General features: G+C 50.8%; 1 protein-coding gene across 1 annotated transcript; it reads right to left on the reverse strand.

Annotated features, from left to right (window-relative positions):
• On the reverse strand, positions 1–5623 carry LOC116501410 (olfactory receptor 14C36-like; the record flags this gene model as incomplete). Its single annotated transcript, XM_032206946.1, has 2 exons — positions 4716–5623; positions 1–46 (listed from the first exon to the last, which is right to left on the reverse strand). Coding segments are annotated over exons 1-2 (954 nt in total), but the record flags the coding sequence as incomplete, so codon positions are not given.
• Positions 5624–14518: the final 8895 nt, after the last annotated feature.

Consider the following 14518-nt stretch of genomic DNA (forward strand, 5'->3'; position numbering starts at 1 on the left):
CAGACTGGGCGATGAGACGTTGGAGAGCAGCCTAGAAGAGAGGGATCTGGGGGTCGTGGTAGACAGCAAGTTGAATATGAGCCAGCAGTGTGCCCTGGCAGCCAGGAGGGCCAACCGTGTCCTGGGGTGCATCAAGCACGGCATCGCTAGTAGGTCAAGGGAGGTGATTGTCCCGCTCTACTCTGCGCTGGTGCAGCCTCACCTTGAGTACTGTGTGCAGTTCTGGGCACCACAGTATAAAAAGGACATGAAACTGTTGGAGAGTGTCCAGAGGAGGGCTACGAAGATGGTGAAAGGCCTGGAGGGGAAGACGTACGAAGAACGGCTGAGGTCACTGGGCCTGTTCAGCCTGGAGAAGAGGAGGCTGAGGGGAGACCTCATCACAGTCTACAACTTCCTTGTAAGGGGGTGTCGAGAGGCAGGAAACCTTTTCTCCATTAACACTAGTGACAGGACCCGCGGGAACGGGGTTAAGCTGAGGCAGGGGAAATTTAGGCTGGACGTCAGGAGGGGGTTCTTCACAGAGAGGGTGGTTGCACACTGGAACAGGCTCCCCAGGGAAGTGGTCACTGCACCGAGCCTGTCTGAATTTAAGAAGAGATTGGACTGTGCACTTAGGCACATGGTCTGAACTTTTGGGTAGACCTGTGCGGTGTCAAGAGTTGGACTTGATGATCCTTAAGGGTCCCTTCCAACTCAGGATATTCTATGATTCTATGATTCTATGATTTATTTTTCACCCTCAGTTTCCCTCAGATGACCCAAGATAGTCCATGGATGTCCAGTTGTCTACTAAGATTCATTTAAAATTTCTCAGATCCCAATGATCATATCAAATTTTATTTATTTTATTTTATTTTATTTTATTTTATTTTATTTTATTTTATTTTATTTTATTTTATTTATTACTTTAATTTTTTCCCAAGGAACCCCTGACTTGTCTTAGAAAGGGTTTCATGTGCTGGGCTGGGCTGCAGTTACAGGGACAAAGACCACTGCTGGCAGTGGAGGTGTCAGACCTCCAGACTTTGCTTTTCCTCCCTATGGAGGTCTCCAAAGAAGTCACCCTGGATCAATAGCAATAGAAGAATGATGCTCCAAACTGAAATGCAACAACATTCAGCCTTTGAAACAAGAAAATATTTTTATTATGTGCTTTGTGCAATCTTTTCCCTTAACTACGTCATGCAAACTCTGCAATTAGCTGCACAAGGCGTGAAGGCTTGAAGAAAACTATGGAGGAGATGTTAGGAATTTCTGCATTTAAAGAGTTCCATGGTGTATTGTGGTGCTGAGTCTATGAAGCTCAGGTACTGAGAGGAGAATGATGCAACTGCTAGAGAAAGTAAAGTCAGAAGGAAAAGTTAAAGTGACTTGGAGTATTAATGGGCCCCACTGAGGGCTGTTACTAACAAAGCCTCCCCAGGGACTAGTTAGGGTAGATAATTGGAGGCCATGGTTAAAGACAGGCAAAGCACTGTGCTGAGGGAAGTCTTGGTTGGTTTTGGTGATGCAGAAGAGCCAAGGCCTGACCCCTGGAAGTGGGAGGGGAGACCCTGCACCCCTACATCTGTCTCAAGGCTCTTCCTGGGGTCTGTGGGAAGTAGTGGGCAGTGTGATGCCATGAGAACAACAGTGGTGTGAAGCCTCTTAGCTGCTGCACATGGTTGTAAGGAATCCATGAGACCCCATCACAATGAATATAACATCTCTCCTCCTAAGCTCTAGTCAAGAGGACAAAAACCTCAGGGCTGTTGGGACCTTCCATTCTTGCTAGCACCCTCTGCCTTCTCCTTTGCAGGCTTTCCATTGCTGTACCACACATTGCCCTATTTTCTTGAAGTCTTCAGACACCCATCTCTGTTCACCACCTTGCTCTCATCGCTTGCTTTCACCGATGCCTTGTCAACCCTCACCAGCTGTTCCTTGAAACACAAAGCCAGGGTCTCATCAGAGGGTGACCTCTGGCACCACAGCATGACCCTTTGAGAGACATTTCTCCCTTCTTGTGACAAGTGCCAGCCTTCCATGGAACACTTTGTGGCACTTTTTTTCTCTCCTGTTGTTTTCTACTAGCACAGAAAGCTCCATCAGGTAGGAAACCACTCCTGAAGTAGGCATCCCAACCTGCCAGCCTTCTTGCATCCAGTCGGCCAAGCAGACACAAGTCACCTCAGCAGCAGCTTCCAAGCCAGGGGCCTACTGCTGGCCTTGCAGCTTCTTGGCTAGACACAGCCAAGCCTTGTGCCTGCTGCTGCCCACTCATGGGCTCAAGAAGAAGGGACAGGACAACCCATGTTGGGGCCTTCATTCTGCCTGGGTCCACCTGGGTCTGGAGGCAGAGAGGATCCCCCAGTCAGCATGCCAAGCAGGTGCCTTCTGCTGGCCTAGCAGGGCCACTGCCAGATGTCAGCCCAAAAGTGCAGCTCCCAGGTCTATGTCAAGGGTGACCTGCCAGCTACAGACACAAGTGACCTCCCAGTCCCTTTCTGTGACACGTTCCTGCTGCTGCCATATCAAGTGCAGAGACAGAAGTGACATCAAAGTCCCTGCCACAGTCACATTGCTCCTGCTGGGGCAGAAAATGATGAGGTATAGCTGAGCTTTCTCTAGCCCCCTCGGTACCTATAAAGGCAAATGGCTATAGGCTGTGTTTTGTCTTGAAGGGATACTTTGAGGTCAGGCATAAGAATAGTGGATTCCTGTCAGGATGTGGGGTAGCATTTAGGTTTGGGGATTAATGTCACTGGTTAAAATAGGGGAAGGGCTTTACATGACTATTTTAAGTCAGTGTTACAGCAGAATCAACATTACCTGAACATTCTAACCTCACAGAAATCATTAATTTCTGCTGGCCAAGCTCCTCTTTCCTCCCTCAAATCTCACATCTCTCCTGGCCAGGCTTTTCCTGACTTCGCCATATCAGTCATCTTCTTAGGGGCAGCTTTCTGATGGCTTTCATGATCTCAAAGTATCTGCCTCACATCTGTTGGCTACACCTTTTTTGAAACTGACATGACCTCTAGGTCAGGATGGAAAAGAACACAAAGGCTGTAGCTGAACCCTGCACAATGTGCCCAGCAGCTCTTGTACCACCCCAAAATTTTGTTTCCTGCCTCCAACTTTTAGATACGAAATGGCTTCTGTGCACCCAGGCTATCTTTTTCCAAACCCTCATGCATGGTTCAATTTGCCCCAAGCGTCTTGGAGGCAGTGGCCCCCTCTGTGTCGAAAACTGAAAGCAGTCCTAAAGGATGACTTCAGGCAAAAGCTGACACCTCTGACATGACAACCCCTATCCAAGACCTCTTCCTCTATGGGGCCTACCAGGTACTTAGAAAGAGCCGATCTCAGAAACTACATGCACAGCAAGTGCCTTCTGCCGCCCTACCATGGACACTGGCAGATGTGAGCCTAAAGGCACAGATCCCAGCCAGGAGTCAAGGGTGACCTGTCAGCTACTTCAGAAAGAACTTACCTCACAGGCCATTTAACAGCCATTCGCTTCCTGCTGGACTTAGTGTTTCTGACGCACCACTGATCTTATAATGCCACACCTAGAAAACACCCCCTTTTTTGGCCAGGACCTGCCCAGGTAGAATTGATCTGGTTGTGTTCCTCCAAGGTCATGGCACACCTGCTGGGCTCCCAGGCTCTCTGAGACACAGGAGCCAGTTCCGTGCCAGTCCTGGGAAGTGCTAAGGCAAGAGGGACCTTGCAGGCAATGTTCCAGCCCCATGCCTGTTGGCAGTCTCTCAGCTCCTTGTGCACAGTGAAGATCACTCTTACATCCAGAAGCCTGAAACTGGCCTAGCAGACACTCAGGTGAAGCACCCTCCAAGCCCCAGCCCCAGTCCCAGCACCAGCTGGAGGTGCTGCTCTGCAGAGCGAGGGGGCTGTGGTTCCTGGGGCACGGGGGCACTCTGCAGGGCCATGCTGGGCAGGCTGGGAGGCAGACCCAGCTCATGGGGTCACTGCCATTGCCCCAGGGCTACAAGGAATCACTCGCCAGGCTCCTTTGCTGGGGCTTTTGTGTACCCTCAGGCTGCACAGCTCTCCTCTGCCTGCTCACACCAGATTGAGCACTTGAGCTCTGCTCAGTCCACCTTGGAGGAGATCCCCCCTTAGGAGGGAAGTGCTGCAGTGGAGGCCAGCTGTGCCACTGCCGTGCCCACTGCCTGTCCCTGCCTGCAGTCCCAGCACAGCCCCACAGCAGCACTGGCACCAAGCTGCAGGAGCAGCCGGGCCTGACCCCACCAGCAGGGCTCAGCAGGAGAGGGCGGCAGTGGCAAGAGAGCAGCTCTGCATGCCCCAAGCGCTGGTGCTCCCTGGCCATGCTGCTGGGATGGGACTCTTTTCCTCTGCACCACTGCACACGGGCACTGCCCCTGCAGAGCCAGACCAGGTCTCAGAGGAAGGATGTCAGAATAAGGCGGCAGTGCAGGCTCCTTCCTTAAGTTCACAGGCAGACGGGCTCTTTTTGTATAGTCGCTGAGCTAGACTTGAAAAATACATACTTAAGTGGAATTGGGATGAATAATATAATTTTAGTGGGTAACGTTAACCAAACTATAACTAAGGAAATCGAGTAACAAAATTGCAGACAAGCACACAAACAAAAAGAAATAGACTATAGGCCGTTCCTATTACAAGTAACATTAGGACTCATCTGCAGAAGCAGACTGAGCACTTATTCTCCTGCAACACATCTAAACATCAATTTCCACAAGGCTTCCTTGAGGTCCTGATTTCTCATACTGTAGATGAGAGGATTCAATACTGGAGGCACCACCGCATATAGAACTGCTATGACCATGTCCAAGGATGGCGAGGAGATGGAGGGGGGCTTCAGGTAGGCAAACATGCCAGTGCTGACAAAGAGGGAGACCACGGCCAGGTGAGGGAGGCACGTGGAGAAGGCCTTGTGCCGGCCCTGCTCAGAGGGCATCCTCAGCACTGCCCTGAAGATCTGCACATAGGATACCACAATGAAAACAAAACAACCAAATGTTAAAGAAAAACTAAACACAAGTGCCCCGACTTCCCTGAGGTAGGCATCTGAGCAGGAGAGCTTGAGGATCTGGGGGATTTCACAGAAGAACTGGTCCAAAGAGTTGCCTCGGCAGAGGGGCAGGGAAAATGTAGTGGCCGTGTGCAGGACAGCAGTGAGAAAGCCACTGCCCCAGGCAGCTGCTGCCATCTGGGCACAAGCTCTGCTGCCCACGAGGCTCCCGTAGTGCAGGGGCTTGCAGATGGCAACGTAGCGGTCATAGGCCATGACAGTGAGGAGACAATACTCAGCTACAACCAAGAAAGCAAAGAGAAAGAGTTGGGCAGCACAGCCTTGATAGGAGATGGCCCTGGTGTCCCAGAGGGCATTGGCCATGGCTTTGGGCAGAGTGGTGGAGATGCAGCCCAGGTCGAGGAGGGCGAGGTTGAGGAGGAAGAAGTACATGGGTGTGTGGAGGTGGTGGTGGCAGGCTACGGCGCTGAGGATGAGGCCGTTGCCCAGGAGGGCAGCCAGGTAGATGCCCAGGAAGAGCGCGAAGTGCAGGAGCTGCAGCTTGTGCGTGTCTGCGAATGCCAGCAGGAGGAACTCACTCACAGAGCTGCTGTTGGGCATTTGCTGACCTCCAACATAGAACCTACGAAATGAAAGAAAATATACATGTATAGACTGTTATGAGTAAAGTCTCTGACCAAAATTCCCAGTAAAAGCCTTACATTACCTGTTTCCAAGAGGCCCTTTGTCTATCTCCTTGTCTGGAGCCCTGCTTTGTGCTTGCTGAATGTCCTGTACACAGCAGCCACTTCTGCCCATCAGTCCCCAGTAGGACACCTCTAATCCAGTGAAATGGTTAATGTTGTTGCTGTGGAGACACACCTTAACCAGAGGGCACATCCGGGAGGGCTGCTCTGTCCATCCCCTGGTGCTCAGCTGCTGGCTGCTTGCAGCACTCAGCTGGGGGATGGATGAACACAGAGGCTGTGTTGAAAAAGCACATCCCCTTGTCTGCAGGTCCTGAAGAACAGCTCAGAAAAGCCCTGGTGCAGTCTGTAAGCAGAGAGAAAAGAAGGGATATTCTCACGTTCATCACTAACCTGTTTGTGTCTCAGTTCAATGCAATAGGAAGCTCAGTCACCAGTGCAAATCCAACTACCCCATTAACATCGAGCCTGCCCCACAATCAGAGCAAGAAGAGGCAGGTAGAGAGTGCAGAAAGTGCCTTCACTTTGCAGGCAGCCCCTGCACTGCCCTTCGTCTGCCCAAGCCCCTGGGCTCCCAGGCAGGCTGAGTGCAGGGACCCTGCTCTGCACCACAGCCATGAGAAGCCCTTCCTGCACCCCTGGCTTCTCCTTCCTCCAGGACCAAAAGCTGCATTGCCCTCCAGCAAGAGACTTACCGGGTTCAGGGCTGGGAAGTGTTCTCCCCCAGTGAGCTCTGTGCATCCTGCCACTTCTGCCTGCCTTTAAGCACTCTGTCTCTGCAGGCAGTGCCCCCAGCCCTGCTGCGCTGTGCAGAGGAGCTGCTCCTGGCCACAGCTGTCTCTCTGCACCACGGCCCTCTTGCCACGAGCTCTCTCTATCCCACGAGCCTGGCCCAGCTCAGCAGCACAGCACCAGCCCAAGGCACTGCAATCACCCCTCTGGGGGCTTTGCTGATGAGCCCATGAACCTCAGACACTCAGACACAATTGAAGACATCTCTCCAGAAGTCCAAGTCAGAGGCAAGTTTCCTGCAGTGTCCCCCTGAGGGCCAGCACTGACACAGCCTCCCTTGGAGCTTGTTAGAGCAGAACCCTGGAGGCATTGAGGACAAGGAGACAAAGGCAATGTGAAGGTGACACTGATGTGTAGGAAAAGTGGATGTGTGTCACCACGCACAAGGACCAGGCCTTGACCCTTGTCCCCTGGGAAGGGAGATCCTTAGCAGTCACACCTTGCTCAGGGCTCTTTGTGGGGCAGTAGGAGATGGGGATGTGCATTTCCAAGTGCAGGAGAATGGTACGACCCCTGCCTGCTTCATGGGTGGGGGTGAGGAGGCAATGAGGCCCTGGTGCTTCAACGATCAGCTGTCTCCTCATGGGCGTCAGTGGCAGAGACAACAGTCATAGATATGAACACAAAGACCTGGTCCTGTTGGGACTTTCAGCCTTGCCACAGCCCTCTACCCTGTCTATACATGGCTTTCCTAGGGACTCCAAGACCTCCACATCTTTCCTTTTTGGCTGTAGACCCTTATCTCTGTGGTGTCACAGCAGATCTGAGCTGAGTCTGATAACTCAGATCTTCTTGGTGGCCATGCTCCTCAGAAGGCAGCTCTGTAGGAAGCTGGCCTGGTTCCTGGTGAACATGCACTACTGCTCTATGTCATCCCTCGTGGTGCCCAGGCCCTCTCCTCCTGGCCACTACTCACTCAGCAGTGTCCCAGTCTGCCCTGATGTGTGGGGTTTCTCTTCCTCTGGTACAGGACTGGGCTCTTCTCCATGTTAAAGTCAACAGTTTTCTGAAGTCAAATTCCTGCAGATTCTCAAGGTTCACCCACAGTGATGCTCCATTCTATCAGCTGTTAATGTCAGCAGGCAGACAGTTCAACCTTAGTGTAATTGTGCTATATCTGGCTAGACAGCAGCAGCAGCAAGAGTTGCAGGGAAATGTGGATAATTCAGGAGTAACTGACTAAATGGCATTGCAGCACAGTCACTCAAGGACAGGGGAAGGAAGTCTGCCAGGTTCCACATTTGTTGCACTTTCTTCTCATGCATGCCGTCAGTTGTCTGGAGATGTGTCGTGAATGATATGGGGCTGTGCAGGTCAAAATTGGACGGGCCAAAGCCCAGCTGGAGCTCAATCCATCTATTACTGTCAAAGAAAATTAAAAAATATAAAATAAATTAAAATAAGACAAAAATGATATAAATAGTTTAAATGAAGGAGGATTAGGGAGAATCATAATGCTTTATTGGAATTTGGGGGGATAACCCAGTGACAAGGGATGAGGTAAAGGCTGAGACTTTTAATGCCTTCTTTGCCTCTGTTACTAGCAGCAAGACCAGTTGTTCCCCTGGTTATTTCTTCCTCCTCATGGCCAGTGCGAACCTTCCATTGCACAGTCTGTGGCATTTTCTTCTCTCCTGCTCTTTCCTACTACCAAAGGAAGATCCATCAACGTAGAAACCACTCCTGAAGTAGGCATCCCAACCCAGCAGGCTCCTTGCGGCCTCTCAGCCAACCAGACACAAGTCACCTCAGCAGCAGCTTCCAAGCCAGGGGCCTGCTGCTGGCCTTGCAGCTTCTTGGCTACACACAGCCAAGCCTTGTGCCTGCTGCTGCACACTCATGGACTCAAGCAGAAGGGACAGGACAACCCATATGGGGGCCTTCTTTCTGCCTGGGTCCTCCTGGGTCTGGAGGCAGAGGGGATCCCCCAGTCAGCATGCCAAGCAGGTGCCTTCTGCTGGCCTAGCAGGGCCACTGCCAGATGTCAGCCCAAAAGTGCAGCTCCCAGGGAGAAGTCAAGGCTGACCTGCCACCTCCAGGCACAAGTGACCTCACAGTCCCTTTGCGTGACACGTTCCTGCTGCTGCCCTATCAAGTGCAGAGACAGAAGTGACCTCACAGTCCCTGCCACAGTCACATTGCTCCTGCTGGGGCAGTAGATCCTGAGGCAGAGCTGAATTTTCTCTAGCCCCCTCGGTATCTCTTTTTCACTTTCTGGGTTAGAGATTAAGCAAAGTTTTAGTGGGAGTGTTTGGTGTTCTACTTGTGCTGTCACGTCTGTGGTTGAAGTATGGACAAGCTCTGTGGTTTACAGGTGTTTTACATCTGCCAAGGTGTTTAGGGTTAAATAGAGCATTTTAATGTTAGTGTTAAGTGAAGGGATTATGGTTATCAAGAGAGAAAATTGATTCCTTTCAGAGTGTTGTAGTAGCATTTAGGTTTAGGGATTAAAATCACTGTTTCCAGTAAGGTAAGGGACATACATTACTTTTTTAAGTCAGTGTTACTGCAGGATTGGCATAGCATGAATTCGCTTACCTCTATGAAATCATTAATTTCTGCTGGCCATGCTCCTCATACCACCCCAAAATCTCACGTCTCTTGTTCAGGCTGCTCCTGACCTCCCCATATCTTACTGGGATCAGCTTTCTGATGGCATTTAACATCTCAGTGTATCTGTCTCACCTCTGTTGCCTCCTCCATTCCTGAGAAGGAAGTGGCGTTGTAGTCAGGAGGGAAAAGGGCACAAAGGTCTTTAGGTGTATCCTGTGCAATGTGCCCATCAGCTCTACACCTCCACAAAACCATGCTCCCGAGCTACAAGTTTTGTTTCCCAAGTGGCTTCTGTGGATCCAGGGTTACTTTTCCCAGGCCCTCTCACATGTTTCAGTTTTGGATGTGCAGGGATGGGATAAGGAAAGCCAAGGCATGGATGGAACTGATCTTCTCAAGGGATGCAAGTAATAAAAAGAAGAGGTCCTATAGGTACTTTGCTCAGAAAACAAAGGCCAAGGACAGTGTACCCCCTTCTGATGGATGAGAAAGCTGAACTGATAATGACAGGCATGCAGAAGCCTGAGGGACTCAACAACATCTTTGCCTCAGTCTTCCCTGCCAGTCAGGCTTCCCAAGTCTTTCACTTCCCTGAACCTATAGATGGAGGCTGGGGGGCAAAGTCCCTCCTGCTCTAAGTAAAGAGGAGCTCTGAGTCCACCTGAAGAAACTGAGCACATGCAAGTCTATGGGGCTTGGTGACATGCATCCCAGGGTCCTGAGGGAGCTGGCTGATGTAGTCGTCAAGCCTCTTTCCATCATATTTGAAGAGTCCTGGCAGTCAGGTGAAGTCCCTGCTGACTGGAAAAAGGAAATATCACTCCCATTTTTAAAAAGGGTAGAAATGAGAACCCATGGAACTACCAAATGGTGAGCCTCACCTCTGTGCCTCAAAAGATCATGGAAAGGATCCTCCTGGAATCGATGTCAAGGCCCCTGCAAGACAAAGAGGTGATCTCAGCCAGCCAGCATGGCTTCACCAAAGAGTAAATCATGCCTGACCAATGTGCTGGCTTTCTACAATAGAGTGACCACATCAGACAACAACAGAAGACAAACCAATGTCATCTACTTGGACTTTTGTAAGACCATTGACACTGTCCCACATGACATCCTGATCTCCAAATTAGAGAGATATGCATTTCTTAGGTGCACCATTCAGTGGATAAGGAGTTAGCTTGAAGGTCACACCCAGAGAGTGGTGCTCAATGGCTCTATGTCCAAGTGGAGGCTGGTGATGAGTCTTGTACCTCAGGGGTCTGTCCTGGGACTTGTACTGTTTAATATGACATAGACAGTGAGATCGACATTGATATTTCTACGCTTGTAGCCCAGAAGGCCAACGACATCCTGGGCTGCATCAGCAGAGGAGTGGCCAGCAGGTGGAGGCAGGTGATTGTCCTCCTCTGCTCTGCCCTTGTGAATCCCCATTTGGAGTCCTGCATCCAGGTCTGGGGCCCCCAGCACAAGAAGGATGTGCATCTGTTAGAACGGGTCCAGAGGAGGGCCACAAAGATGATCAAGGGGCTGGAGCACGTCTCCTGTGAAGAAAGGCTAAGAGAGCTGAGGCTGTTCAGCCTGGAGAAAAGAAGGCTCCGGGGTGACCTCTTTGTGGCCTTTCAATACTTCAAGGGAGCCTATAAAAAGATGGAGAGTGACTCTTTGTTCAATTAGATAATGATAGGACAAGGGTGAATGTTTTTAAGCTAAAAGAGGGGAGATTTCGATTAGAGGTTAGGAGGAAACTCTTCACTCAGAGGGAGGTGAGGCACTGGAACAGGTTGCCCAGAGAAGCTGTGAATGCCCCATCCCTGGAGCTGATCAAGGGTAGGTTAGATGATGCCATGGGCAACCTGACCTCATGGGGGGCATCCCTGCTAATGGGTGGGGGTTGGAACTAGATGACCTTTAAGGTCCCTTCCAACAGGAGCCATTCTCTGATTCTATGGTCTCACAAACTATACCTCAAGCATGACTCCCATGCCATCAGCCTTCCTGTGGTCTCTCACCTGACCAGAACAGAAGGTGCCTCACCATCATCTTCAATGCCATGTGCATGCTTCTGGCCTTTATGGTTCCTATCTGTGCCATTTCCTGCTGCTGGTCCATCAGATCCAGAGACAGAAGTGACCTCCCAGCCTCCTTCACAGCCACGTGCCTCCTGCAGGCCCAGCACATCCTGAGGCACACCTGACCTCATCCCAGCATTCCCAGCCAGCTCCTCCTTGTAGCCTCTGATCTGATCACATACCTGTCACCTCACATGCCTCTTCCAATGCCATGGGACTGCTGCAGGACCTCACAGTCCCTGCCCTGCCCCACAGAGACAAACAGATGAAGTTAGGGATAGGAGTGGGGTTGAAGCTGAGATGTGCTGTGTGCATGGTGGAGGGCTTTGGGGGTTAGATGATCAGGTTAATGTTTAGGGATTAGAGGGCACCCTCCAGGGTCAAGGGAATGGCAAAGCATCGAGGGAGGGATTGGTGTTCTGCTTAAGGATCCTGCTCAAGGTTTAGGATAAGGGCAAGCTTTGAGGACTTCAGTTTAGGTCTGGTTTGGGGGTTAAGGCTAAGGTTGGCATTTTATTCCTTGATTAGGCTTTATCATCCTTCTGCTTGCCCTCCTATTAGCAGATGAGTTTGACATCTGTCATTTCCAAGTTCTGAGGAATGTCTTTGATCCATCTGTCCTTTCCAAGGTCTTTGAGATAGGTCTTATGATGACATCTGCAGATCCACTTGAACCTCTGTCACCCTTCCCACACCACCTCTAAGCAATCTGAAGAGTGACCAGGAGGACGATGTTTGCTTGGGAAAGAGTTTCGTTAAGATCTCTGAGGAGGGCTGTATTTGGGCTTCTCACAGACCGTGATGGCAGTATCATAGAAAACAGTGACACTCGTGAGGACAGAAGAGCAGGTGGATAAGGCCTTGGCCTGCCAATACAGGTGACACACACACCTGAAAACTGCATGAGAAGGAAGAGGAAGATTGGATCCAAAATGTAGATTATGAAATCAAAGACTGTGAGTATCACCTTGGAACTGCAGGACAGCTCCAGCAATGAGGCAAAACCACAGAAGGTGTCTATGACACTGGGGCCACAGAACTGTGTCTGGGTAGAGAAGAAGAAATAATTACTGCACATGAGAGAAATTCCCCTGGTTCAGGTACAGCTGCCTTCTGGAGCCAGACCTTCCAGTACTCGAGCCTTGCAGAGAACAGGGATGGCATACAGCCCAGGGCTGACTGTAGAGCATGGTCCCCAGAAGGAAGCACGGCATCTGCAGGTGTTTGGTGACAGGCACCAGCTGAGTGATGAGGGTGTTCCACATCCCAGTCACCGTGCTGGTCATGTGAGAGAGGAAGAAGAGATTTGTGTATGGGTAGAGGATCTTCCATGTGTGTTACTGGGAAAACTCAACAAATGGTGTCTTAGTGTCCAATTCCCTTCTTGGGAAACCTTTTAGAGCATTCAGTTTCCCCCTCTCTTGTTAGGACACATTCAGAGGGGTGAAATGATCCCTGGCAGTCATGGCTGAGGTGTCCTGCAGTACACTGGGAACACAATAGGAGTTAAGGGAGGGAAACATATGTTCTCATGTTCGACAATCAAACTTTAATAGCATAAATCACACTTCTAAAATTAGTCTCAACCAAATACAGCAAGGAGCAGCCAGCGAAGACTTCAGGCTGCTTCAGACACCACACCCCAGCAGAGACCCTGCTGCCTTGGGGAGCTGTCAGCCCTGAGGCCCTGGGGACACCTCCAGGAAGACCAATGGCACAGAGCAAGCGATGCCATGGTCGGGTGCTGTGCTGCTGAGCTGGGCCGGGCTCTTGGGCCCAAGCAGAGCTCCTGGTAAGCGAGCAGCACTACAGAGAGACAGCTGTGCCCAGGAGCAGCTCCTCTGCACAGCGCATCAGGGCTGGGGGCTCTGACCGCAGCTGGCACGCAGAGAAGAGAGAAGGAGAGAGGGCTTAGAGGCACTGAGGAGCGCAACAACAGAGGGCAGCGTGTGGCAGGACACATCTGCAGGCTCTTGACACCGTGAGGCTCTGGCAGCAGGGCCTTCTGGCAGACGGGTCTTCTACAGCTGGCACATCCGACGGCTGATAGCATCTGGTAGGGTGGGTCTCTCTGTTTCTCCAGTGAGGAGTAGAAAATGCATTAGAGATTGGCATTTAAAATTGGATTTTTCAAGAGAAAGACCTGGGCAGGGACTACCTGAAAGGCAAGACTTTTTCTGTAGCCTGTGCTTGCAGATACCTGTGATAGAGCGGAGGCCGGTTTCATGGTAATAGGTGGTCAGGTTTGTACTGCAAACTGTGACTCCAAGAGAATTGCAGTGAGAGATCAATATTGAATCAATGAACTTCATAAAGTCCCTTCCCACACCTCAGCCCAGAAACTAGACCAACATCATCATTGTGGTCCTCTCAGGTTTTATCCTAGCTGATCTTTAGGAGCTGCGAACCCTCCAATGCCCAGTGCTCTGTCTTTGGGAGGTGTCAGCCAATTTGAGATGACTACCGATTGCCTGCAATGAGCATGAACTGACTCTTCTGCAGGCAGAGCTGCAGCACAGGAGGGTCTGCTGAGTGTCCGTCTGTCCCTCCCTGGCCTTGCCTCCCCTGGCAGCAGCACGCTGGCATTCCTCCTGGCTTCTCCAGCTGGCCGTGCTGCTGCTGGTCTTGTTTGCAGGCTGGCTGGGGATGGGGGTTTCAGAGGCTGTGGTGTGCCCTCGGGGTGTTTGGGGAAAGGTGAGTATGGGGACAAGGTGAGGGGTGTGGAGATGGGCACTTTGAGCCTGGATTCCTCTGCTTTCAGCAGTGTTCAGGTTCTTTTCAGATGAACAACTGAGTACAACTTTCCTGCAGCTCTCACAGGGCAGCTGAGACCAGCACTGATGGAGAGGCTGGCTGTCATCTCTGAGGGACACTGCACTAAAGGCACAGTGTCTTTGCCTCTGAGGATCCACAAGGTTTTACTTGGAGTGCAGCAGAATGCCCAGGATTTATGCCTTAGAAACAGTTCTCCGGTGTGGTGGGGCAGCTACAACCAAAACCACAAAACAAATAATTACATATCTAAACCTCCACACCTCTGCTCTGCAGTAGGGTGAACTAGGAGCAAAACTGGGCAAATCTCTTTGATATCAGCAGTAACCTTAATCTGAGACTACCCCATGTTCCTACCATGTTCCTACCATGTTGCTACCATGCTACTCCCTCTGGCTGTAGTGCAGGACTGATCCTTCCATTGCCCACAGAGGATCCTCTGCTCCCAGAGGCACTCTCAGGCAGAATCAGTGAAAGAGAGCTTCAAAATATCTGCCTGGAAATGGGCAATTTTTTGGTGATTTTAAATGAGAAAATGGAAAGGTTTTTACTCCGATATGTCTGTGGTACATTATCACTGCCTTTGTCTTCTTTGTACAGGACCTCATGACCAGAAATAACAG

Source organism: Aythya fuligula, chromosome W (assembly GCF_009819795.1).
Source record: "Aythya fuligula isolate bAytFul2 chromosome W, bAytFul2.pri, whole genome shotgun sequence".
Classification (NCBI taxonomy): domain Eukaryota; kingdom Metazoa; phylum Chordata; class Aves; order Anseriformes; family Anatidae; genus Aythya; species Aythya fuligula.